This window comes from Ursus arctos, unplaced genomic scaffold, assembly GCF_023065955.2.
Source record: "Ursus arctos isolate Adak ecotype North America unplaced genomic scaffold, UrsArc2.0 scaffold_28, whole genome shotgun sequence".
Classification (NCBI taxonomy): domain Eukaryota; kingdom Metazoa; phylum Chordata; class Mammalia; order Carnivora; family Ursidae; genus Ursus; species Ursus arctos.
Genome location: NW_026622963.1, coordinates 127,088 through 155,000, shown reverse-complemented (window position 1 = coordinate 155,000; position 27,913 = coordinate 127,088). Strand labels below are relative to the sequence as shown.

The following is a 27,913-nucleotide window of genomic DNA, read 5'->3' as shown; positions in this document are numbered from 1 at the left end:
CGCCCAGAAAGGGCCCCTTTCCCATACCCTGTTCTGTGCCCCTTTCCCATACCTTGACCTATGTACCTCTTTACCTGGCTGTTCATCTGTATTCTTTATAAGATCCTTCAAAATAAACCGGTAAATATATGTAAATGTTTCCCTGAGTTCTGTGAGCTGTTCTAGCCAATTATTAGACATGTAGAGGGAGTCATGGGAACCCACAATTTATAGCCGTTGGTCAGAAGTACAGGTGATAACCTAGGACTTGCAACTGGTATCTAAAGTAGGGGCAGTCTTGTGGGATTGAGCCCTTAAGCTGTGGGGTCTATACTAACTCGGGGCAGTGAGTGCCAGAAATGAGTTCAACCGTAGAACATCTAGTCATGGGCCGCCTGGGTGGCTCACTTGTTAAGCATCTGCCTTCGGCTCAGGTCATGATCCCAGCGTTCTGGGATCGAGCCCCACATCGGCCTCCCTGCTTGGTGGGAAGCCTGCTTCTCCCTCTCCCACTCCCCCTGCTTGTGTTCCCTCTCTCACTTCCTTGATTTAAACATAATATATGTTTAAGGGGTAACAATGGACAAAGCCACTTGCTTTGAGTCTAATCAGGAACGATTTCACAAAGGGTAACAATTGAGCAGGACCTTGAAGGAGGAATAGGGTGCTTTCTTTCTAGTTAGAACTGAACTGAAAACAAGAGCCAAGCATGTGGAGGTATGAAAGTCCACAGTGTGTCATAACAGAGATCTCAGGGATGTGCTTGAGAATGTCTGGGAAGGGAAGACAGGGGATGGTGGGCGGCAGGAAAAAGTGGTTGGGGTCAGATTGTGAAAGGCCTTCAGTGATGTGCACTTTCTAATAAGGACAACAAAAATCACAGAAGTGCTTATAGTTTTACCTGATTACATAAACAATGTATGCTCATTTAAAAAAATACAAATAATATTTGTATAAAGCCAAAAGTCCCCCATAATCCCAACTCCCCAAATAAGCATTGCTAACAATTTAGTTTTATCTTTCCAGCCTTTATGTACCTGTGTGCACATGTTAATATTCATCTTTAATAAAATGGACTAACAGGATACATATTGTATGCTCTATAAGGGCTAGGATCATGCTTGTCTACTTTCACTCTCACATTCTCAGTATCTAGCACAATGTCTGGCCTAAGAAATATTTGGTGAATGAAAGAATGATCTATACCTTGCTTTTGTTTTCTAACATATTTCAAACATCCTCATTCTTTTCAATGGCTGTAAAGTATTCTGTTCTTTGAGGCAAAGCTCTACTGACAGACATTGTTGCAAATTCCTTACCCTTACAATACTATTGCAAGATCCTTTTGCACTTGAATATATTTCATAGAATAAATTCCTAGAAAAGGAACTGCTGGTTCAAAATATGCACATCTCAAACTTTTATAGATATAATGAATTATGCTAAATCACCACCCAAAGGGTTATACTAATTTGGTTTCTCACAACATGCTGCTTCCACCATATGTTCAACAATCCTTGATATTATCAACCTTTTTCATCTTAGACAATCCGATAATCTAAAGATTATTTCCTTGTTTTGTATTTCTTTTATTAATAGTTTAGCATTTTATCTTATGTTTACTGGCTATTACATTTTATCTGTGAATTATCTGTTTATGTCCATGGATCACTTCACTAAATCAATCATCTTTTTTTATTTATAGAAGCCTCTTATATATTATAGGTGGCAACTCTTTGTAATGTAAGTCAAAGATATTTCTCCCAGTCTTCTTTGTTTAGGGTATCTTTTGCTGTTTTAAATTTTATACAATCAAATCTGTCCATTTTTTCCCTTTTTGATTTATAATAAAGTGCTGAGAAATACTCTATCCACCTTACGATTATGAAACTACAGTTGACCCTTGAGCAACACAAGTTTGAACTGGGCTGGTCCACTTACAGGCAGACTTCTCAATAAGCATATTAAAGATATTTCGGAGGCTTGCAACAATTTGAAAAAACTTGTAGACAAACTGCACAGCCAAGAAATATCAAAAAAATTAAGAAAATGTTAGGTGCGTCATGCATAAAATAGATGTAGATACTAGTCTACTTTATCATTTACTTCCATAAAATATACACCTATCTATTATAAAAAGTTAAAATTTATCCAAACTTTTGCACAGAGAGACTGTACATGGCACCATTCAGTCAAGAGAAAGGTAAGCAAACATAAAGATGCAATATTAAACCTTCACTGCATAAAATTTACTGCAGTACATACTGTAATAATCCCACAGCCACCTCCTGTTGCTATTGAGGTGAACTCAAGTGTTGCAAGAATCCACTTAAAATGCTGTGTGATGGTAATCATCTCTGCATGACCAATTCACCTCTCCAGTAAAACTGCATCTCACAGTAAAAAGTGATCTCTCCTCTAAGCGAAATAAGTCAAGCAGAGAAAGTCAATTATCATATGATTTCTCATCTATGGAACATAAGAACTAGGAAGATCGGTAGGGGAAGAAAGGGATAAAGAAAGGGGGGGTAATCAGAAGGGGGAATGAAGCATGAGAGACTATGGACTATGAGAAACAAGCTGAGGGCCTCAGAGGGGAGGGAGGTGGGGGAATGGGATAGACCAGTGATGGGTAGTAAGGAGGGCACGTATTGCATGGTGCACTGGGTGTTATACACAACTAATGAATCATCGAGCCTTACATCGGAAACCGGGGATGTACTGTATGGTGACTAACATAATATAATAAAAAAAATTAAAAAATTAAAAAAAAAGTGATCTCTCCTGTTCTCATATATTGTCCATTATGTTCAGTGCAGTAGTGTAAACCATGAATAACACTAGGTACCCTTAGGAAGTGCCACTAGTGATGCTGGAAGTGCTCCCAAGAAACAGAAAAAAGTTATGACATTACAAGAAAAAGGTGAATTGCTTGATATGTACCATAGTTTGAGGTCTGCAGCTGTGGTTGCCTGCCATTTCAAGGTAAATTAATCCAGTGTAAGGACCATTGCGGGGGAAAGAAAGGAAATTCACGAAGCTATCACTGCAGCTATGCCAGCAGGTGCAAAAACCTTGTACTTTTTTGCAAAACACCTTTATCTTGTATTGAAAATGCAGCTTTTATGTGAGTGCAGCATTGCTATAAGAAAGGCATCCTATAGACTCTAATATGATTTGAGAAAAAGCAGTCATTATATGACAACGTAAAGGAAAAGGAGGGTGAAGGATCTAAAGCTGGAGAGTTTAATGCCAGCAAAGAGCGGCTTGATAATTTTAGAAAGAGGTTTGGCTTAAACAGTGTCAGGATAACAAGAGAAGCAGCTTCCGCCAACCAAGAGGCAACAGATGAGGTCCTACTCACCATTAAGAAAATCACTGTTGAGAAAGTTTCTGCCTGAACAGGTTTTTAATGCAGACAAAAGTGTCCTATTTTAGAAAAAAAAATGCCCCAAAGGACATTTCTTTCCTTTTTTTTTTTTTTTTAAAGATTTATTTATTTGAGAGAGAGAGAGAGCACACAAGCACAAGTGGAAGCAGACTCCCTGCTGAGCAGGAAGCCCGATGCGATGCGGGGACTCATCCCAAGACCCTGGGATCATAACCTGAGCCGAAGGCAGACGCTTAACCCACTGAGCCACCCAGGTGACCCCCAAAGGATATTCCTTAATAAAGAACTGAGCACCAGGATTTAAGGCAAGAAGGAAGAGGCTAACTACTGTTTTGTGCAAATGCAGTCAGGTTTATGGATCAGGAGTGTCCTTATCTATAATGCTAGTAAGCCCCAAGCCTTGAAAGGAAAAGATAAATATCAGCTGCCAGTCTTTCAGTTGCACAAGGCAGCCTGGATGATGAGAACTCTTTTTCTGGATTGGTTCCATCAATGTCCCTGAAGTCAGGAAGTACCTTGCCAGTAAGTGATTGCCTTTTTTTTTTTAAGTTTATTTTTTTGTAATCTCTACACTCAACATGGGTCTTGAACTTACGACCCCAAGATAAAGATTTGCATGCTCTTCCGACTGAGCCAGCCAGGCGCCCCAGTAAGTGACTGCCTTTTAAAGTTCTTTTTGGGGGGGGGGTGCAGAGGGGGAGAGAGAGAGAATTTTAAGCAGGCTCCATGCCCAGCACAGAGCCTGATGAGGGGCTCAATCTCAAGACCCTGAGATCATGAACTGAGCCCAAATCAAGAGTCGGACACTTAACTGACCGAGCCATCCACGCACCCCTAAAGAAAGTTCTTTTGACAGTGGACAATTTTCCTGGCCACCTAGAGCCCCATGAGTTCAACACAGAAGGCGTCAAATTGGTTTACTTACCCCAAACATAAACGTCTCTAATCCAGTCTCTACATCAGGGGGTCATAAGACTTTAAAGGCTCATGACACATGGTATGCTATGGAACGGACCATCAATTCTATGGAAAAGAACCCTGATAGGGAAAACATCATGAAAATCTGGAAGGATCACACCACCAAAGATGCCATCATTGTTCTAGGAAAAGCCATGAAAGCATCAAGCCACAAACAATAAATTTCTCCTGGAGAAAACTGCCCAGATGTTGTGCATAGCTTCACAGGATTTACGACAGAGCCAATCAAGAAAATCATGAAGGAGATTGTGAATACGGCAATGAAGGTGAGTTTCAAGATATGGATCTTGGAGAAATTCAAGAGTTAATACACATCACATCAGAAGAATGAACGGAAGATGACTTGATGGAGATGAGTGCTTCAGAACCAGCACCAGATGAGGAGGAAGGAGACATAGCCAGAAAACAAGTTGACGTTAGACAATCTGGCAGAGGGTTCAAGACTGCTTGGGACTTCTACAACATGGACCCTTCTATGATACAGGCACTGAAACTAAAGCAAATGGTGGAAAAAGAATTGGTACCATATAGAAACATTTTTAGAGAAATGAAAAAAAAAAAGCCAGAAATTACGATGTATTTCCATAAAGTGACACAGAGTGTGCCTGCCTCCCCCCTCCCCTCCTAACTCCTCTGTCTTTCACCTCTGCCACTCCCGAGACAGCAAGACCAGCCCTCCTTCTTCCTCCTCCTCCTCAGCCCAGTGTGAAGATGATGAGGGTGAAGACCTTCACGATGATTCACTCCCACTTAATGAATAGTGCTAATCATCATGCCACACAGTGAACGCGCTTATCTGTTGTATATGTGTCTTCATATGAAAACCTAGTAACTGCAGGACAAGAACTGTGTGAGACATTTCTGTGTCACCATTACCAGCATCACCCAAGTGTTAATCACACAGAACATCGAGTATGAGACTGGGATGGAAATGGACAGCCCATCCTCACATAGGCATACGGTGAGTGATAGTTAATATAAGATTAACAATGTGTTAGTTTTCTGTTTTAGAACTTTGCTTTTAAGAACTACAGTATGCCTCCCATAATTGGAGAAACTGCATATCAGCTTATCATCACAAGTGGTTTTTTAAAAAACGTAACAATGTTTCCAATACTGTATTATGAACAGGACTATAACACTGTATGCCATAAAAGTTTTATAACAATTCATTCATTAGTGTGTAGGCTAGGGTACCATGAAGCAATCTTATTGATTACATAAAAACATGATCACCATAAAGCAATCATATTTTTGCTTCTTCATTATCAATGCATGAGTTGTTATACCTGTAAATAAATATAAATTTCTTTTTCATGTTATCTTTTCAGTTTTGATGTCCAGTGGTAGTAATACATATAACATCTACAGAGTTTTGTATCATATAAAAAAATCCTGATGCAGGTACTGACAAAACTATTCATCTTGTAAACACACAATGTAAACTTAGTTTTAATAAATATAGTAGAGTAGGGGCGCCTGGGTGGCACAGCGGTTAAGCGTCTGCCTTCGGCTCAGGGCGTGATCCTGGCGTTATGGGATCGAGCCCCACATCAGGCTCTTCCGCTATGAGCCTGCTTCTTCCTCTCCCACTCCCCCTGCTTGTGTTCCCTCTCTCGCTGGCTGTCTCTATCTCTGTCGAATAAATAAATAAAATCTTTAAAAATATATATATAGTAGAGTACTATAAATGTATGCTCTCCTGTGATTTTTTTTAAAGTTTTTTTTTTAATTTGAGAGAGAGAGAGCTCGAGGAGGGGAGGAGGGGCAGAGGGAGAGGGAGAAGCAGACTCCCCAGTGAGCAGGGAGCCTGACGAGAGGCTCAATCACAGGACCCCAAGATCATGACCTGAGCCAAAGACAGACGCTTAACCGATGGAGCCACCCAGGTGCCCTTTTTATGATTTTTTAAATAACATGTTCTCCAGCTTACTTTAAGAAAACAGTATATAATAGATAAACATATAAAATACGTGATAACCACTATTTATATCCGTAAGGCTTCCGGTCAACAATAGGCTAGTGGTAGTTGAGTTTTTATAGAGTCAAAAGTTATGCATAGATTTTCAACTACATGCAGAGTGGGTGGAAGGGTCAACACCACTAACTCCTGCATTGTTCAAGGATCAACTGTATTCTAATTTTTTTCTAGTTCTTTTATAGTTTTACTTATTGCATTTGAATTTTTAATCTTTATATTTTGTTTTATAATAAAAGCAAAATAAGGACTTGGCTCTACTTCCCCCCCAAATATAACCATAAATCCTCAAATAGCCCATTTACTGAATAGCTGATTCTTCCTCTGTTAATTTGAAATGCCAATTTTATTATGTACTAGATTTTCATATATACATGGACCTGCTCTGGAACCTTCTATCCATACCCATTATTGTAGATTTATAGTATATTTTGGTATCTAGTAGGATAAACACAGAAAGATTTTAAATATGCTTTATTCTCTGAAAGTAGCATTGTCATCAATCCAATCTGAAGGTAAATTAACAAACAAGACATAAGTTTATCACATTAAAAAGTTTAAACATTGGGTGATGGGTAGTAAGGAGGGCACGTATTGCATGGTGCACTGGGTGTTATACACAACTAATGAATCATCGAACTTTACATCAAAAACCAGGGATGTACTGTATTGTGACTAACATAATATAATAAACATTAAAAAAAACCCATTGATATACTGGGTATTCTTTCAGAGCGTGTTAAATAGGCATTTAATATGGAGAACTGCCTTTTCAGTCATTTCATTCAGTTACTACAGAGCAAAAGGTTTTGAGTATAATACTGCTTCTATGTTAATTGTCTATAAGCACATTGTCAATAAACATGTACATTTTTGTAATTCTTTTCCCTATGTTTGCCTTGGTTTTATTTATTGAATGTAATTTTATATCTGTTGACTCTAAGAACAATTCTGGGTTTGTAATTTGAATGTCTGTTTTATCACATTTTCATAATAATTCATTTTTGTTGTATTTTACAAAAGTATTGATCTGTGATGGATTAGAAAGGGTTTTTTTCTTTTTAAAGGCCCTTCCCTACAGAGTTTGAGAAGCAAACTAGTTCTAGAGAGCCAACCAATTTCAATTTCCAATTGTTTGCTGCTATCGAAAAACATGACTGATTTTTGTATGTCAGTCCTGTATCCTATGATCCTGCTAGATTCACTAAGTCCAGTCACCTTTTTGTAGCTTCCTTAGGACTTTGTACACCAATAATTTCTATTATCTGAAAACAGAGAATTTTGTTTCTTCCTTTCCAATCTGATGATTTAGTTCCTCTTCTTGTCTTCTTGCGCAGGCTAGGACCCCCAGTACCACGTTGAATCCTCGCCTGTTTCCAATCTTAATGGAGAAAGCATTCAGTCTGTTATCATTAGGTATAACCTCAGATACAGGTTTTACCCAGATGTCGTCTTTCCATGTTAGAGAAATTCCTTTCTAGAACTAGACTGCCGAGAGTTGTTGTTTAATTAAAAAAATAAGAGGTTAGATTTTGTCAGAAGCTTTTTTTGGTATCTATTGATATGATCATAGGTTTGCTTGCTTTAGTCTGTTAACATGGTGAACTCAATAATATTTATGTTAAACTAATCTTGTATTATTGGGATAAACTCCACTTGGTCACATGTATTACTGAATTCAATTTTCCAAAATATTGTTGAGGATTTTTACACATATATACATGAGAGATACTAGTCTGTAGTTTTGTTTTTATTTTTGTTTTCATTTATAATAAAATACCTTTGTCTGGTTTTGTTACCAAGTAATGTTTGGTAACGCTCATAGAATGAACTGGAAAGTGTGACATCTCTTCTATTTTCTAGAACAGTTTATGTAGAATTGGTATTGTTTCTTTCTCTTCGGTAGAATTCTTCAATGAAAGCTTCTAGGAATTTCCCTCATAAAACTACAAATTCAATTTCTTTAATAGATATAGGGGATTTCTAGTCAGCTCCAACATGTAAACAGCTTGGCAGCTGTCACTCCCGTCCTTACAACAAGAAAACACTGAACAAAATAAAAATCAATAGTCTTGCACCTGTTGGAGAACTAAGGTCTGTGGATAAGCCATCACCCTGAAATCTGGAGACGTAGGTGAACCCAGAGAGTCACACCTGAGATTTGCTTGCCTAGAGCAGAAGCCACTAGAGCCATAAATCGGTAGCTTAATGCTAATTATGACAAAACTGCTGGAGTCTGAGTGTGGAATAGCATAACAGTGAGAAATTCTTAAGATGAGCGCACAATCTTAGGAGGTTCACATTTTTGTAGGTTTAACCTCCCGGAACACTACAAGAATCTCATGGTCAATCTCCCATGGCTCTGGCAGGGTAAGGGTAAGAGCAATCATTGTAAAATACGTCCAGTGTTCTCTATAACAAAGACCTATTCTCCAGAGAAAAAGACCCTACAAGAGCCTTATCCTATCTAGGGGAAAGGGTATTTCTCCCACTCTAGCCCCCTTTGTCTTTCCTGTTTTTCCTATCCAGGTAAAAAGTTAACAGACACTTAGTCTAAGGATGCAGGCTCACTAAAAAAAAAAAAAATTAGAGAGAGAGCATTTGAGTGCAGGGACCAGGGCGGGGGGGGGGGGCACCGAGGGAGACAGGGAGAGAGAACCCCACGCAGGCTCATGCTCAGTGAGGAGCCCAATGTGGGGCTCGATCTCAAGATCCTGAGATCATGACCTGAGCTGAAATCAAAAGTCGAACATCCAAAGGACTGAGCCACTCAGGTGCCCATAAGAAACTGAAATTTAATCTTAAGATTATATGACGCATTCTTTCTCTTACATCTTACTGCCACACCAATAGATTTCCAATAGAGTAACAGTGGATTATAGCTGAAAGAGTTGTAAGACACAGACTTTCTTTGATGAAGAGCATATAGGGAAGACTGAAGTCAAGGGGGCAGAAAAAATAAGGCCACTAGAGGAATTTGAAGCCTCTGGTACTGAGAGCTGCAACAAACATTAAATACAGTCCAACTCTTGCCCAGATTAACATAAAACTTACACTAAAAGCCTATTTCAGTTCCTGTTACTCAATATATGATGTCCAGCTTCTAACAATTGTAAGGCATGTTAAAAGAAAAAACAGTCTGAAGGGATATTCGGATTTTCAATTTCTTCTTGAGTGAGCTTGGTTTTTTTTTTTAAAGGGATTTGTCCATTTCATCTAAGTTTTAAATATATTGGCATTAAGTTGTTTATCTCTTGTACCACCAATTTTTCCCTTTCCACTGAGTGATTTCCATCTTTATACAAACATGCTGTTATAATGATTTATTACTGGGAGGGGGGAGAAAAACACTCTCTGTTACCCCACATCCTCCTCAGGTTATCATCCCACTCCCCTACTATATTTATCATGGTTATCGGTACTTGATATGCTGTGTCTATGTCCTTATAATCCACTCCATTTGGGTGTTCACCCCTACACTGAAATTCCACCTCTCCATATGTAATGATCAATCCTTACTCTTCATCTTACTCATTATTCAACAGCATTTGACATACTTTCCCCATACTTTCCCACACCACCCTCTTCCTGATTGTCCTTCTTTCCTCAGTGGACAACTCCACTTCCCCTTTCCAACCTCTCAACCGGAGAGCCCAGGGTTCAGTCCTCAGTCCCACCTTTTCCTCTGGATGTACATCCGTTACCCAGGTGCCTTTCATCTACTGCTAAAATCTGAAGTATCATGCACTCAAGCTATTCTATATTATTTCATAATGGCTAATACATTAGGTAATATTTATGTGTTTTAATACAGGCAGTTAGATGATATGTTCCCAGAGGACAAAGATCTCCACCATCTTGTTCTTTTCCATCCTTTTAAAGTATCTAATACAGTGTTCTGTGCTTGGTAGGCCCTGATTAAACACTACAAACCCCATCTCTGATTTTGCTCAAGCACTGAAAAATGAATGGTTTTACTACTAGGTAGAAGAAGGATTTACAGCAATCCACACTTCCACAACAAGTACTTCCTATTACCGAGTCTTAAAGCCAGGAGGACCTGCTCAGGGCTCATCATCTATTATGGTCACCTTAGAAAGTGTCAAATCCTTAAAAATTCTTTTACTGAGACTGAATCCATAAGCCAGCTGGGTGGTTCACCTACTCAGCATTTTCAATGAGGTGAAGATAAAATACATACTTCTTTCCCTTGGAGGTCTCTCATGTGTTGAGGCTGGTCACAGGGGAAGTCCTTGTTCCAACTAAATACCAAACAAACAGCAATTAAACCAGAGTCACGGTTCCAGTGGGGAAGGGCCAAAAAAAAGTGTACGCAAATCTGGGCTGTTACCTAAAAAATACACACTTACAAGTGAGGACTAAAAAGCTCTTGGTCCCGGAGGATATTTCATCTAATCACACAGTCAACATAAATCTAGAGGAGCCTCATTTTAAACCAGAGTGAACAGGCATCCCATGGTTTGAATTTCAGGCCATAACAATTCTCTGTATAGCCTATCTGATGGTGAAAGCCAAGCTCAACCCCTTCGCTGCACTGTCTCCACACCAAGGGGAGAAAAAACAAAAGGAAACAAAACTAAATGCTACTCTCCTTGTCAACCAACTGCCATCTTGAGCCTCTATTATATGACATTTTATAAATTCACTGTTCCACAATAACTTAGAGCAGATTTTTCAAGATGAGTTTCCAGGGTCTTTGACAATGATCTTTCACTTAGTTTGAGACACCTAAAAGAACTTCTCTGCACCAAACTGTTTCTAAACACACAGAAATGAAATAGGCCTTATGAATTTTAAGGTAAAAAGGTTTCTCTTTAAAAAGTCTCAGAGCTGACCAGTCATAAACAACAGAATATACAGCCAAGTTTATAAGAGAAAAAAAGTGTAACAACAGACACTGAAGAATACACTGCTGCAAAGAAGAGGACACGTGGGAAATGAGCAGTGCCAAACAATTATTTTATTGTTCACTGAAAAATACAGGTCTGGAAAGAGTCCATTGCATTGTGTATTGAATGCAAGGCCTGATATTACAAGTATACACGACAGAACAGCATAACTTATATAAAACAACATATATTGTATACTTATATAAAATGACATGTATAGTAGCCGCCTCTCTAAACACTAGAATTCAATAGAAGTAACGCCTTTATTAAATGAGAACTGTAAACACTGCAATCATAAACCAAATGCTCTAAGCAAAGCACTTTGAAATTGTTTTGTTGTGATATCTACTCTGTCCACCTGGAGTTAGGGAGAGTAGGACCCCAGAAAAAGTTAACTAAGGAGAGCTAGCACTTTCGAGGAGCTCTCCCCAGGGAGCAGGCTGCTGCTGCCCAAGACGGGCCGCCACCCTGGCCTCCCTGGAGCCCTCGGGCCCACACTGACTGCTAACCCCAGCCTCAGGACTAGTCTGAGGTGACTGCAGAGTGGGAGGAGTACAGGTAGGAGGAAGCTCCTATCACAACTGCTTATCCTGCACCCAACTCTATGGAAAAGAACACCTGAATTTTTGATGGGAATTTACCACTCGCAGCAAACATTGAAAGGTGCTTTAAGGGAAAAAAAATTAACAATGAGAACTAAAGCCATTCTCCATGCACTCTGCAGTTACCCTCATTTCTTCCTTTCAGCCACGTTTTCATTAGATGCCCTAAAAGAGGCTGCTACTACATATTACCAGCCGGCAGGCCAGGATTGAGGTAACAGAACTTCTCCAGTCACGACAACTAACTTAAATGGATAAAAAATAAATACACATTTATAGAGAACAACAAAATCAATCTCTATTAATCACATGGCAAAATACTCAAGCACTGCAACCATATTCACATTCCAAGGCCAACTTTAACTAGACCCACATTTCCTTCCAAACTGGGAAAGCTCTATGTGGAGGAGAACATAAAATATCACCACCACCTCCTCGTCTCCAAATACTATCAGGGCTCAGAAAGCTCATCATGGATAACAAATGCGGAGGGAAAAAAGGCATCTCAGTATATACACAGCAACAGAGGAAAACTATACTCTCCCTCTGGGAGCCCTTGGCATCAGGCAAAGCAGGGCTGTTTGTAAAAATAGTGCCTAAACTGACTATGGCAATGCTCACATTTTAAGAGAAATCAGGAGTACAAAGTTCCTTTATTCATAGGGAATCAAAGATTATTAAATAATTTCCTCAGACAAGAGTCTCACCATCAAAGAAAGTTTTCCTCTTGCCTGACAAGTTTTTATAAATGAGATTTTATAGTACCCCGCTTCTTTACTTAATATTAAACTATTAATGTGCAGAGGACATCCTCAGAGCACAGTAATGAGTAATATTAATAGCCTCAAATTTTTCATTACTTTACAGATCAAATATTTTATCAGACTATCCATTTAAGAGATTTGTAAGTCAACAGTGATAACCGAGTATATATTTTTCTTATTCTTTCCATCAAAGAACACCACATTCCAACAGGAATCAAGCCCAGTTCCATGGGTATCTTGTTCCCCTCAACTCTGCACAGTAAATTTCACTGTTCAGTCTCTCTGTCCTTGACTCTTCCTATGACTCTTCTAGTCCAAGGAAAATGTTGTATAATGGTGGAAAACTGCAAAATCTGGTGGAAGCACTGGTATCAATGCTGGGAAGTAAACTTTAGGGGAATAACTATAATTGCTAGGGACTGTTTACAGCCTTGCTGGAAATCCTACTTCTCTTGAATCCCTAGATTGAGACATTCTAGTTATTTAACCATGGGAGGGGATTTTACTGATAAAGGTCTAATTCATGTGAGAGGTTCTGGCCCCTGAAATGATGTGTGGCTAGCCCAAAATACTGGCCACCTTTCCATTTTAAACGTGTTCGTTATTCTACCACAGTACTGTCGAATTCTTTCATCTGTCATGGCACTGGTGAGCCCTTCATTGCTGCTCCTGTTTCTTCTGGATGTTCTGCTGTACATGTGGGATCCACTGAGCTTATCGCTTTAATGTATGGGGAATTTCCATTTCACACCATCCACTCCCTAAAAGCCATCAACTGGGAACAATTTCTAGTTAGTAAAGGCACAATTCACTGGCATTTCCGCTTTATTAAGGAAATCAAAAGGTTGTCTAGAAGCTGAACACACACCGTGGGTATTCCTAGAAAGGGAAGGTTCTATCTGCTACTAAAACCCAGAGACATTTGCCAGATCTAAAGATTATACGGATTTTGTAAAAGCATGAATTCGGCAGTTTGAGACATTTGCAATTCTACATGACATCACCTGTGGGGGAGTGCTGGTTAGTATTACAGGAGCAAATTAAAAGTGTCAACATCACTCTATTGGCTTGTTTTCCTCCTGCTTTCAATAAACTTTCACCTCCTCTAGTGAAGCCTGTCCCACGGTACGTCACTCAGCAACCGACAGAACTGCTCAGAGTTGGAACAATGGGCTTCACCCCAACCAGCCCAGCTACCAGCACTCAGCTGGTAAACACTGCCTTGGGATACAGCTCATAAAAAGCCTTAAACCCAGAAAAGACTTACGGAAGTTGCACAAAAATTCTTGGTTTATAATACCTTCCCAGAAATCAGAAAATAATTTGGTTTTTAGTTAAAGAAACTGAAGCTGTGCTCACAGACAATGTAATGCCTCAAAAAGCAAAATCTAGAGTAAAAACTACAGAAAAAAATGAAGATTGTTCATCAATAGCTTACTTTGGCTAAATTATCATGGTAAGTCAGTGTGATTTACTATTGCATGTAGAAGCACAACCTGCCATGTTCTCATAAAATAGGGTACTAGTAAAGAACATGAGAACAGTTCATAGGGATGAGAGCCCTTTAGCCTTTTGTGACTTCATAACTTAGACAAAGGCCAAGCAGGACTTGACATTCACAGATTTACCTGCTCAGCACCAGCTGAGTTGAGAGACAGCTAAACATCTGACTTTCGTTCATTTATGGTGTTCTCAGAAAGTTCCTATTTGGACACCGGTGGTTCTCAAATTGGCTGCATATCAGAGTCCTCTGGGAAGCTTTTAAAAATTACCAAATGCCCAGAGGTGCCTGGGTGGCTCAGTCGGTTGGGCATTCAACTCTGAGTTTCAGCTCAGGTCATGATCTCAAGGTCCTGACATTGAGCCCTGCACCAGGCTCCATGCTCAGCACAGAGTCTGCTTATCCCTCTCCCTCTGCTCCTCTCCCTCCTCAAATAATTAGAATCCTAAAAATTACCAAATGCCCAGGCCAATTAAATGTGGAAGGTGGAGCCCAGATATCAATACTCTTTATGCTTCTCCAGGTGATATTCTAATGTGTAGCCAGGACAAGTACATCCACTAATGTATCCCTTTCAGAGAGCTGTTGCATGAAAGTCGTATTTTATCTAGATGGTTTTGTTTTTTCTAAATTCCACCAGGAAAAGGAATTTTTAGAAAAAGGCACAGTTGTGCTTCCTCTAAAGATGCAGCTTACTGTTTGACAGGTGCTGGTTCTCAGAGGTTATCTGGAGCGCTGGTTGAAAAGGAGGAAGTCCTTGTCTTGGCAGAGAAGGCAGAGTTTCAGGCTTCGGCAGCTGCCTCCAGCAACAAAGAATGCCCAGATGCCCATGAGCACCATAATTATATATGTTGACACCAGATTTATACCATAATGAGGGCTTATGAAGGTCTGCAAAAGAAAAATAAGTCAGCTTGGGTAATAACAGTAAGTTTATTAAACATGCAGAATAACCAAAGATAAAGGAAAATATAGGGTACTTTTAATAGCTGGGCTGTGTTTCACCAAACATATGATGTATGTCATGTATTGAGTACTACAAAGACACACAGAACTAACCTAGTCAACAGACACTAGCCCATAGATATGTGCTTTGCTATATTCAAAAGGCAAACCTAGAGGATAATTAGAAGTCAGAGTCTAATGGAATAACCAATGGAAGATACATGTTACACGACCTGGGCCCAGTTTATGATAATTTCTGTGTTAACCAGCTCTTATAATTTTCAAGAAAGTAAGACAAGCCCACATTACTTTAGGATGAATCCTTAGTATTCAAGGGAACATGAGGGAACAGCATCTCTTTTTTGGCTGCACAATTGCTAAGGGTTCCAAAAGTTCATTTAAAAAACACCGATGGAATGCTAAGAGGTATTGTGTTACACAACATTAAAGACCAGAGTATCTATCCTAATGGAGCTTATATGCTAGTAAGAGAGACAAGTAGTGAATGAAGAAACAAATAAATGAATCAAATAATTACACAGTATGATGAATGCTAGATAGAATAATTATAACTGCGATGGTGCTAGATAAGTAAGAACAAGGTCTACTTAGGCTGCTTAGGGGAAGTTCTAAAGAAGTGGCACTTAAACTGACACATATAGTTGGAGGAGAGAGCCAGCCTTGTGTAGACTGGGAGGGAACCACAGAAGGGCAAAGAGCTTGGTGCAGCTGAGAACCTGAGAAGAGTGATATTAATGATGTGTAGAGATGGAGGGCAGCACATGAGATGAGGTCGGAGAGGAAGGCAGGAACCAGTTATGCAGCACGTTGGTAAGGAGTGTGGACTCTTTCCCCAGTGCAGTGGAGGGTCACAGAAGGGGTCAAGGTAGGGGAGCAGAGTGACTTGATTTAGATGTTTAAAACTGCACAGGATGGGTTAAAGGAAGCAATGGTGGAAGCAGGGAGACTCGTTAAGAAGATTTTGCACTGGTTGAGAAGAGTACAGGATGGTGACTTAGACCAGGATGGCGGTAGTAGAGATGGAGAGAGTGGGCGATATGAACTAACAGGACTTGCTGATGGATGGAATGTGAGTGGAAAGGGTGAGGGGCAAAATGACTTCTATGTTTCTGGCTTTTGATAAATGGTGGTGCTATTTAACGAGAGAGTGATGGGTGACAATGAAGTCCAATGAGGATCAGCTAAGAGTGACATGCCTGTGAGATTTCAAAGGACAGATGTCAGGAAAGCACTAGGCATATGAATACAGGGCTGAGAGGAGAGGCTTGGGCTAGAAAAAGGAATAGAGAAGCACAGTGCACAGACAGTATTTAAAGCCATGGCTCTGAATGCAGTTACCTAGGGAGCTATTATAGAGGTAAGGGAAAGTCCTAACATTTATAAATTTGTGCTGTTTAGCATCATAGGAGCAAATTAAAAGTGTCAACACCATTCTATCGGCCTGACTCTTACTGAAAAAGAGTAACCAAAGGGGTCTGAGAAGAGCAAACAAGTAAGAGGAAAATCAGGACAGTGTGATGTAGAAGTCAAAAGAGGAAAATGTTTGAGAGAGAGAATGGTCAACTTTTTTAAAGGCTGCCGAGATGAAAACAAAACACCAATGTCCATTAGATCTGGAGAAATAGAGGTCTTCTTTGATCGTGACAAGTGCAGTTTTAGAAGGGTGGTTGAGCAGAAGCCAGACTGGACTAGAAGTATGAGAGGTGAATAAGTATAGACAAAGTTAATGGAGGTAACTCTGAGAAATTTCCTTGTGATGGAAAAAAGGAGTGATAGCTAGATGGGGGAAGGGCAATAGTGGAGGGTTTTAAGATATGTCTATATGCTGATGAAGAGAGGGAAAAGCTGGTGATGTGGGATTGAGGGCACAATCAGAGGAGTGAAGTCCTTGTAGGAGAGAACTGGAACTAGAGCCCAGGTGGAGGGACTGGCCTTTGAGAGAAGGAGAAAGACTTTCTTTACTGGGCCACAGTAACACGGGGAGATGGGTTTCCAAGTAGCCCATCACTTACACTTAACAAAGGAGAAGATATAATGGGGTCAACCTGTCACAATAGACCTCTGCCTACAAGGAGCTTCAAGGGGAGTGCCTCCATGGCTTGTTACTGTTCTTACCCTCACCCTACCTGCACATGCCCCTGGTTAAGATACTGACCCTGCCTATCAGCTCTGGCCAGGAAAACGGGCTGCTTTTGCAGGTGGCACCTTATGCAGAAAAAGTGTTTTTCTCAAGAGGCATCTGTGGGCATGGGAGGCATTGAGCATTTTCTGGATTCTTCAGAAATCCACTGAATTTTAATTTACTTCACATGGTGCTAAGTTCTTTTGTATTTCTCTTTAGTTTCTTTAGAATTTTTCTCCTTTAAACAATTACAGAAGCAATATGTAATTGTTGTAGAAAATTAAAACACACAAATGAGTAAAATAAACAAATTTTAAAACTTGAAATTCAGATAGGTTAATATTTATTGAACAGAAAACAAAAACTGCAAATTATAAAGCAAAATTGATTAAACTACGTTAAAATAAAGAACTTTTGTTCGTAAAAAAGACAACATAAAGAGGATGTAAAGATAAACCACACTGTAGGAGAAGTTATTTAAAATAGGTACATCTGACAAAGATCTTTTTTAGAGAATACAGAAAGAACTCCTAAAAATCAAAAAGCCAACCCACAGGATTATAAGCAAGAGGCCTGAACAGACACTTCACAGAAGAATTATCCAAATGACCAACAAATATATGAAGACATGCTTAATCCCATTAATCACTAGGGAAATGCAAACTAAAACCACAATGTGACGCCACCACACACCCAGTGGGATGAGTAAAAACAGAGTGACACACTAACGTTGGTGATGAGGGGGAGGGACCGCCACTTACATATTAATGGTGGGGATCTAAGTTGATACAATTACTCTGAAAAACTGAGTGGTATTGACAGTTGATCTATGCACACCCTATGACCAGCAACTCCACTCCTAGGTAGATATCATATATATCCAAAAGAAATGTGTACATATATTCAAAAGAGACATATACTAGAACACTCAAAGCATTACTATTCACAATAGTTAGAAGTTGGAGACACCATTTCTGCTGTACAATGGACAAAGCAAGGTATAGTCACAAAGTAGTATACTGCAAAAACTGAGCAATTAATAGCTATTTCTACAGATGAATCCCACAAACATGCTGTTGAGTGAAAGGAGTCAGACACAAGAGCAAAGACTATATGGTTCTGTTTACGTAAAATACTGAAAAGCAAGACAAGCTGCAGTGTTAGAAGTCAGGATGTAGCAGGAGGCTCGTGGGAGCTGATAATGTTTTAGTTTTCAGTTAGGTTACATTCATCAAGATGTACGCTTCTGATCTGTATACTTTTCTGTATGTGTATTTTAATAAAACAATTACCTAAACATTCTCTGAAATCTGCTATTCAGAGATAACCACTGTTGACATCTTGGTATATAATCTTTCAAATTTCCCAGGTTCTTTTTATTTTAGTTTATTTTCCTGGGTTCTTTTTAATCATTAAAGAGAATATCAACTATTCAATATTCAACAACATTTACTGGATTGAAGAGACAAAGATTGATAAGATAAGGTCCCACACTTGATGATCAAGCTCTAGTTGGAGAGAGAGAGAGAGAAGAACTTTATTAAATAAAACAATGCTCTCTGAGGGTAAGTGTTATAACACAGCTGCGAATTAAGGGCTAGTGATTGTGCTGAGTCTGGAATATGCACCTTTTCCAGGGAGGCTTCACACGGAATGAGTACTTTTCCAAACTGACTTAGGTTAAGGGGAGACGAGTCACTGCAGATAAAACAGCACAGACAAGACATGTCTGTTGGGTAGCCACAATGGATCGATTTAGGTGGAGTACAGGATGTGAACTGCGGGGAGCAGCAAGAGGGAAGTTTTGCACCAGTAAGGTTGGTAAGAGGCTTAGGTCAAAGAAAGAAGTCTGGGTTTTATTCCATCGGCATCTGCTACAGCTGCTCATTTTCTCCTCAATACATTTGGCTTCCAGGACACCTGGCTCCTGGTTTTCCTCCAACCTCACTAGGTGGCTCCTTGTCAGTCTCCTTTGCTGGCTCCTCTTTCCCCAGTCTCAATGTGGGAGTGTCCCAAGGCTCAGTCCTTGGGCCTCTTTTCTTGTCTGCTTAAACTTACTCCTCGTAATCACGTTTTCTGGCCTGGATTTCTCTTCCAAACTCCAGATTTTTCATCCAACTGCCTAACAAACATTTCCATTTGGATGTCCAATAGGCACCTCATTACATTTATAATATGTCCAGATAAACTCCTGATCTCCCCTCACAAGCTTCCCCATCCCAGCTGATGGCAACTCCATCCTTCCAATAGTCCAGGCCAAAACTCTGGAAACATCCTTGGCTCCTCTTCTTTCTCTCCTAAGACTTATCCAGTCTTTCAGGAAATAGTGCTGGCTCTACTTTCAAAAATATGTTCTCGATCTGATCATTACTCATTATATCCATTGCTATTTCACCCAAATTATCACCATCCTCCTCTTGATGACTATAATCTTTTTCCCTGCTACAGTTTACTCTTAACGTAGCAAAGTGATCCTTTTAAAATGTGAGTTAGATCATGTCCCTCTCCTAAACACCCTACAACGACTCCTATTTCACAGAGAGTAAATGTCAAAGTCCTGCATTATAGATGTGGTTCTCACTTCCAACCTCTACTTCCCTCCCACCTTCAACTCTGTGACAGTACCTCCTAACTTTCCCCTGGCTCGCTCAGTTCGGGCCACCCTCACTTCCAAAATCAGGCCAGGCAAGTTCTTTGCTCTTAGGACTTTGCCACTGGCTGTGCAGTTCAGGATGCTCTTTCTCCAGACAGCCACATGACCAATCTACTTCACTTCTTTGCTCAAATGTCACCTTCACAATGAGGCCTACTCTGACCACCTAATTCAAAAATCTGATATCTCCTACACTCTGGATTCCTTTTAACCTGCTTTACTGTCCACAGCATCTATCACTATGAAATTTATTATTTATTATGCCTACTGCTTAATGCCTCTCTCTCCCCAACTAAACTGTAAAAACAGATCTTTGTTTTGTTCACTAAACTGTTTTGTTTACCTAGAACAGTGCCTGGAACACAGAAGGCATGCAGCAAATATTTATCAAGTGAATGAACAGCCAATTGGATCTATAAAAAAGACATCTGTTTTTTCATGTAATTTCTTTTCCGATTATAAAAGTGTACATTGCAGAAAATTTGGAACAAGCCAAAAACTATAAAGAAAAAAAGAGGGCAACCCTGTCAGGACCCCTCTCACTCTTGAGAGCTTTTCCTGTATCCTTGCTTAATAAACTTCTATTGCTTTACTCAAAAAAAAAAAAAATCCACTCAGAGATAAATGCTGTTAATATTTTAATGCAGTCTCTTTCCCGTCTTTTTTCCAATGAAGACCTGGCTTCACATAGTTGCCATCATATTAAAGGCAATTTTAGTATCCTGCACCACTGAAAGGTTTTAGGTAGATAAAAATGCAATCTTATTGCTTCCTGTATGTATGTATGTATGTATGTATGTATCTATCTATCTATCTATCTATCTGTATCTACTTGCCTATCTACCTATCTTTTAAGTAATCTCTATGCCCAGCGTGTGGCTCGAACTCATGATCCTGAAATCAAGAGGCACACGCTCTACTAACTGAGCCCGCCAAGCACCCCTGTAAGACTGCACTTTAGATGGATCAGAGGTCAAGGAGCCCAGTATGAGAAACCTGATATAAACTCTAAACAGATGGAGAAGAGAGAAACATGAGGCGGGACATCGCCAGAAGGAACTTTTTTAATACTTTGAAGTGAGAAATCATAAGGGTCTGGACAAGGCAGTGGTGGGGATAATTCTGATGTAAATATATGACAAATTACAATGAAAGTCAGACCCAAAGCATTAAATAGTTCTTAAAAAATGTATCTAATCAAGCTTTCTTTTTAAACTTTATTTTGAAAATTGGCATACTTATAATTTCAGTGTGGAGGGAGTAAATTGGGCACTCTTCTTATTGATCAAAATGAGCAAAAATGGTACAACATTTGTGGAGAGTATTTTAGCAACTGACATCAAGGGCATTAAAAATATTCATACCATTTAACGTCATATTTTGATTCCTTGGAATCTAAATATCGTACTGAAAAACTTCCACGTACAAAGATGTTCAGGATAGCATTATAAGAAGCAAAAGTAGAAAAAGATGTGATCAATCACAGTTAAGCAAACTGCAATTTTTATGTAATAATATAAGGCTATTAAAATTTACATATTAAAAGGATTTACAATATCATGGAAATTGTTTAAGATGTGTTACATAACATAAGCATAATACAAGACTACTTCAGGTTTGATTATACCCATAAAAGAAAGATACATAGAAAAAAATCTTTAATGAAATCAACCAACAAATTAATAGTTGCTTTTTTCTATAGGAAGACTTAGATGATTTATTTATCTTCCATTCACTCATTCACTCAATCAACAACTTTTCGGAATTTCTTCATTTGACCACGAGCACGTATTTCATTGAAATCTGGAACGCAATCTACCGTTTTAGATATGGGGACCTGAGTTACAAAACACAGTGTGAGCATGGTGGCAGTACTCACCAGGGCTGACACCAGCAGATGGCTCAGAAGAACTACAAGAAGCGCAGACCACTTTTTCTTCTCACAGCCGTCAAAAAATATGATGCCCCAGAACACGTGCAGCAGTATGATAACCAGCGTCATGAAAGCTGAAAGAGTGTCATCCATTAGTGCCCAGTCACCGACCAGCTGCTCATGAGACACAAGCTCCTGGGGTACACCACACTGCAAGTTTAAACACCGCCTGCCAGAACCAGGACTCCCACACACGTTTGCTCAAATATCAACTTGGAAAGCAACACGTCTGAATACAGGGTCAGCTCTGCAGCAACTTCCCATCGAGAATGTGAACCTGTTAAACCTCAAGTCAGCTTGGACCTGGTTTTCAGGGAGTTTCTCTGAGAAAGAGAATAAAACTAGTGTGGTATCTAATCACATCTTTCCAAATCAGCCTTCTGTACTTTCCTCAGTTAAATGGAGTATCTTCAATTTAAACAAGTCTTCTCACTAAAGTGGAATTTCTCCTGTGTTCTTACCTTTTTTTTCTTTTAAAGGCCAATGGAAGAATAAAAATATTAAAAATTACAATAATTTATCTTAGATTCTTCTTAGGCAATCAAAACTGAATTTGATCAGCACACCCAGGTTTTTCTGTGGAATAGTGTGTGTGTGTGTGTGTGTGTGTGTGTCTCCTGTGTCCTGGAAACATTATTTAAAATGAGCAAGTTCCAAATATTCTGAAAGTTTTAATAGCAAAAAAAGGGCATATCAATTTTCCTTTTCGGCCACATAATAAGATACAAGTAACACCCACCAATCTGGTAAAATTCAAGTCTGACAATTCTCTTTCACATTGCAGATAGGAAAACAATCTAGGATTGCCTAGTAAAGTTGAAAATATGTATTCTCTATTTCATTCCAGCAATTCCACAGCTAGATCTATACTCTGAAGCAGTTGGTTCTTGGATCAATAGATCACTAGTACCTGAGAACTTGTTAGGAATGCAAATTCTTGGGACCCACGCCAGACCTCCTGAATCAGACAATGAGTCTAGCAACCTGTGTTTAAACAGCCCTGCAGGGGATTCCGAAGTACGGTCAAATTTGAGAACCACTGCTCTGGAGAAACTAACATATTTGCACAAGGAGACATATATAAGAATATTTATATCAGCACTGTTTGTAATAACAAAAAATTTTCATCATTACCAGAATGGATGACTTGTGGTGTATTCACACAATGGTATACTATATGATCTATATTATAAATGATCTCAAGAGTATAAAGCTCAGTGGGGAAATAAGCATATTGTGGGAAAATGTCTATTATTTATACAAAGTCAAAAATATCCAAAAACAATATTAAAAGGACATAACTACTGTGGTTGGAGGAAAGCAAGCTGTTCTATCTAGTGACACTGTGCCATCATTTCAGGAAATGATGGTAAATACTTTTAAGGAGAGGAGGGATTTTAAACTATGTAACTTTGGGAGGGCAGTAGACTAAGACTCAAATGACATAAGGTACTTTCCTGCTAAAAAACATCTTTGATGAATTGATACTGTGTCCAAAGCAAAGTCCAAATATCTTGGATTACCACCCAAGGCCCTCTACAACCTAGACCCAAATTATTACCCTTTACTAATCCTCAAATATAGTCTACAAGGCAGAAAACAAACACTCTTACACTCTATGTCTCTGTGCTTTTACATGTTTTTTACACTGATTGTCCCTTTTGCCTGAATACTCACTACCCCCCTGCCATTTCACCATATCCAAATCTTACTTCAAGATTTAGCTTGATGTCATCTCCTTGGTGAATTCTTTCTGACACCCACTCTTCATTTCTGTAGGAACACTCAGCACACATTTACTGAGCACCTGGATAGTCTGGCCTGAAGACGCTGTCCAAGAGCTCAGGAGTCACACAGTCCTGAGATGGAGTGCCGGCTCCACGCTGTGGCTTTGGGCAGACTATTTAACTTCCTTCACCTTCTGTTTCCTTTATTTCTAAAACAGGGACAATAATATCTCATAGGGCTGTTGCAGGGAAGAACAGTGCTTTGTAAACCACAGCTTTTCAGTGAACGACATTACCATGTGCTGCAGCCTCCAGATTCAAAGATGAGGACGGCAGGGCCTTTCGTGAGTTGTACGGTCAGGCAGGAAAATGAGGCAAGCAGCAACAGTAGTGTGGGGAGTGTGCTAAAATGCACTCTTCTTCACTCTTACAGATTCTTTCCTTCTCTGACCTTGTATTACTTTCACATTTATGTTCTTCCTCCCCTCTTTCCTTAATCCATACAACAAGTACTTATTCGATGTCCACCATGGGCAGGCACTCTGCTGGGCACTGGGCTACCACGGTGCACAAAACATAATTTCATGGGACTCTGCCTCATCCTTTTAGTTTACTGTTTTCATTAACACAGTATCCAAAGGGGAATTCTCAGACATTTGTTAAACTACCGTAAGTTTTTACTTGACTGCTTATTTATTCAGCTGGCATTAATTTCTGGCTGGCTTCCATGTCATCATAAGCCTTTACTATTACAATGTGCCATTTAGAATATTGGGATTCATTGTTTATCCCCTCTGCAACTGGTCAGAGGTCCAACAGAAACTGAGACCTGAATACCTATTCTGCCACATACATGTAGCTAGAGGTACATACAATTTTGATACTTCTCTCTAGCAAATGGAAATCCAACTAGAAATGAAGATTCGCTAATAGTATCTCTAGGATACTCTTCTAATTACTAAAACTTTCTCATTTCAGGTACCTAACTATAAAATTCTAAAAGTCCTTCAGTAAATCTAACGCTATAAAATTTGCTGTTCTAATATTCGTAACAGTAGGAAAAAACCTTCTCCAAATTAATCATAAAAATATCACAATTCATTTATAACCCAGATTAATAAAAGGAGCTTCCATAATTTCTAGTGTTTTGGAACATTAATCAGAAATCTGAACAATTCTGGGGCACCTGGGTAGCTCAGTCAGTTAAATGCCTGACTCGTGATTTCAGCTCAGGTCATGATCTCAGGGTCGTGGAATCGAGCCCTGCGACAGGCTCTGCGCATGTGGAGCCTGCTTAAGATTCTCTCTCTCCCTCACCCCACGCATGCACACACTCTCTAAGAGAGAAGGAGACAAAGAAAGAAAGCAACAAAGAAAGTTAGTTAAAGAAATCTGAATAATTCTGGGGCGCCTGGGTGGCTCAGTCATTAAACGTCTGCCTTCGTCTTAGGGCGTGATCCGAGTCCTGGGATCGAGCCCTGCATCAGGCTCCCTCTTCCGCTGGGAGCCTGCTTCTTCCTCTCCCACTCCCCCTGCTTGTGTTCCCTCTCTCGCTGGCTGTCTCTCTCTCTGTCAAATAAATAAAGAAAATCTTAAAAAAAAAATCTGAATAATTCTAACAGGTATTGTACATCTGTTTGTGAAATCGTAGCTGCTAGTTTGATAATGGACTTCCAACAATCTTTTAAGTCAAATTCTCTTGGTAAAGAATGTTTTAACCTATTTCTAAGCAAAATGTTTCAGGGTTATCTTTAAGAAGCTACATTTAGGGGCACCTGGGTAGCTCAGTCGGTTGAGTGTGACTCTTGATTTCAATCTGAGTCCCGGGATCGAGTCCCATATTGGGCTCTGCACTCAGCAGGGAGTCTGCAGTCGGGATTCTCTCTCTTTCCCTCTCCTTCTGCCCCTCTCACTCCTGCTCTCTCTCTCTCAAATCAATAAATAAGTCTTAAAAAAAAAAAAAGACTACATTTACTATTTGGTTCTTTTGTCCTTGAATATACTCCAAATGTTCTAACACAGAGATTCATAAACATCCTCATTTTCATGCTTGTCACTCTCTCCCTTATTCCTAATATTTACTTTTCTGTCCTTGCAAAGACAACGGCCTAAAATAGCAACTGATTCTAACACTGGATCCTACCAGTACTGAAACTGCTATCATCTGGCTTTCTGTGACAACTTCACAGAATCTCTATGCCAGAGAGAGCCAAGGGCTGCCGCTGGGTGGTAGCAGCAACAGGCAGAGGCAGACTTTGCAAAGCCAAAGGTTAGCCTCAACTGCCCACAGACAGGACGTGATCACTAATGAGCTTCTGGCTTCTTTTTCCGAGAAAAGAGTCTGGGGTGTCAAGGTTCTGTGCAGTGAGGGACTCTCCTCCATCCTTCTTGGTTGCAGATACTCTCTGGGTTCTTAAGAGATCTCCAGTGACCTCGCCCAAGTAGAAGTCAAGCCACAGAACTAAATATTTTTGAAAATGTCTTTCCCATAATAGGGATTTAACTTAAAAACTTTGTTTTAAAAAACATGACAATTTTGTGACCTCTTATTATAATACAGCAGTATATATATTACTAATCAAATAATTCTCCAAGATTTAAAAAAGACATTTTGAACACCATCTCAAGCTACACAGCAGTAAGAAAGGTGTAATAGTGTCCTCTAATACCAGCGAGATCATAAGGAGATGTTCTGAAAGCAATCTGAATGACTACTGGCATTTAAACAGCATTAATCATTTCATATTTATGAAAATGCTTCTAAAGTATGCTCATGAGCTGAACAGACTGCCCAAAATACGACTTTGTTTAAATTCTTGCTAGCATATGGTAAAGAATAATGAACTTCTCTCTTCAGATTAGTTCATCAGTGTGGAGAGTGAGCACTGGGAAGCCTATTAGATGTTTTCTGATCAATCCCCATGCAATGAAAAAGTAAATCCCACAGGACCCACTTCAAATCCAGTTTAGAATCTCACTTCATTAAAACAGTCACTGTGGGAAAGTTCCTTCTCAAACTGAACCCAAATCTGCCTTCTAACTTAGTGATTCACAAGTGAGGCAATTTTGCCCCCAGAGAGCATTTGTCACTATCCGTAGACATTTCTGGTTGCCACACTGGGGTGAGGTACTTCTGGCATGTAGTCGATAAAGGCCAGGGATGCTGTTAAACACCCTACAACACACAAGACACCCTTCCATCTCCTGCCAACAAGTAATTATCTGACCCAAATGTCAATAGTGCCATTGACGAATCCTGCTCCAACTGCCATTGTTGATTCTAGGAAGGCTTTTTGAAGAAATACAAGTCAACTCTTTTTTCCTCACATGTGGTATATTAAAAAAAAAAAAATTGAAACTCTCTGTATTACCCAGCTATTGTCACAAAAATGGTGTGTAACAAACCATGCCAAAAGTTATATTCACTATAGCTTGGGGCACCTGGCTGATTCAGTCAGTGGAGCATGTGACTCTTGATCTTGGAGTTTGAGTCTGAGCCTCACATTAGGTGTAGAGATTACTTAAAAATCAAATTTAAAAAAAAAGTTACTGGCTATAGCTGCCACTGGGAGCATTGGTGGTCAAGGCAGTGCCCACCAGAACCTGGGGTATAAATCTTTAATGGGGAACCTATCTTCTAGCAGCGTGCAGAGAGTGTGGGCTCTCAGGATCCTACTGCTTTGTATTAATGCTGTGTTGGCTTTATGAGGTTAACTAGGACCTTTCCATGTTTGTTTCTGGCCTGGAATAGTTTCAGCACCATCAGATTTACTTTTCCTTTAAGCATTTGCTCCAAACCAGCTCCCAAACCATCTATTCCTGATGTCAATATAAAGCAAAACAAAGCACAAAAGAACTTGGATGGAGATTTCAATGAAAGTTGGAGATAAGACCTGCAGTTGGATTAGATGTGAGTTAAAAGAAAAAGGGAAGCATCAGAAACTGCTCCAAGGTTTTTGGCCTGAGCAACGGGAAGGATGGAAGGGCATCAACTGAAATGAGGAAGACTTCAGAGATACATCACTTAAAGATGTTGTTCCACTGTCTTCTGTTCTCCAAAATTTCCGATGAGAAGTCAGCAGTACTCAAATCATTGTTCCACTGAATGTAAGAAGAAAAAGTCCCCCTAGAGATGGAAAAGCAGCCTACCATCTGAAACCAGGACTTTAATCTCAAGACTGAAATATTCAATATTCAAAGTTACTATTTGGGTAAGTCTTTGTAAATCAAAATATTCAACTAAATTTTTGGTGAAGAACTTTAGCACAATGAAAAAGCTGATAAAATCAAATAGACCTATCCTTTAAAGTAAACCTCAGGGTTCCTTTAAAAAGAACCATAAAGATTTCCGAACATTTATGTATATAATACAAAAAGTCTGGTTTCAGGAAATTTGGCTAAAACATGCT

At 39.5% G+C, this 27,913-nt stretch overlaps 1 protein-coding gene across 5 annotated transcripts in view; it reads right to left on the bottom strand.

The window, feature by feature from the left end:
- APH1B (aph-1 homolog B, gamma-secretase subunit) overlaps positions 1–27,913 on the bottom strand; it is a 52,883-nt gene that overhangs the window by 11,786 nt on the left and 13,184 nt on the right. The window contains exons 5-7 of one of the 5 annotated variants that reach the window (XM_026478243.4): positions 21,724–21,851; positions 14,800–14,994; positions 6,786–10,588 (exon numbers count right to left, since the gene is read on the bottom strand). In XM_026478243.4, coding sequence (XP_026334028.1) covers positions 14,827–14,994; positions 21,724–21,851 — 296 coding nt within the window. In that variant the 3' untranslated portion in view covers positions 6,786–10,588; positions 14,800–14,826. Of the gene's footprint in view, positions 1–6,785; positions 10,589–11,285; positions 14,995–21,723; positions 21,852–27,913 lie in introns of those variants that run through there. The other 4 variants (XM_026478244.4, XM_026478240.4, XM_026478241.4 and 1 more) reach the window with 4 other exon arrangements.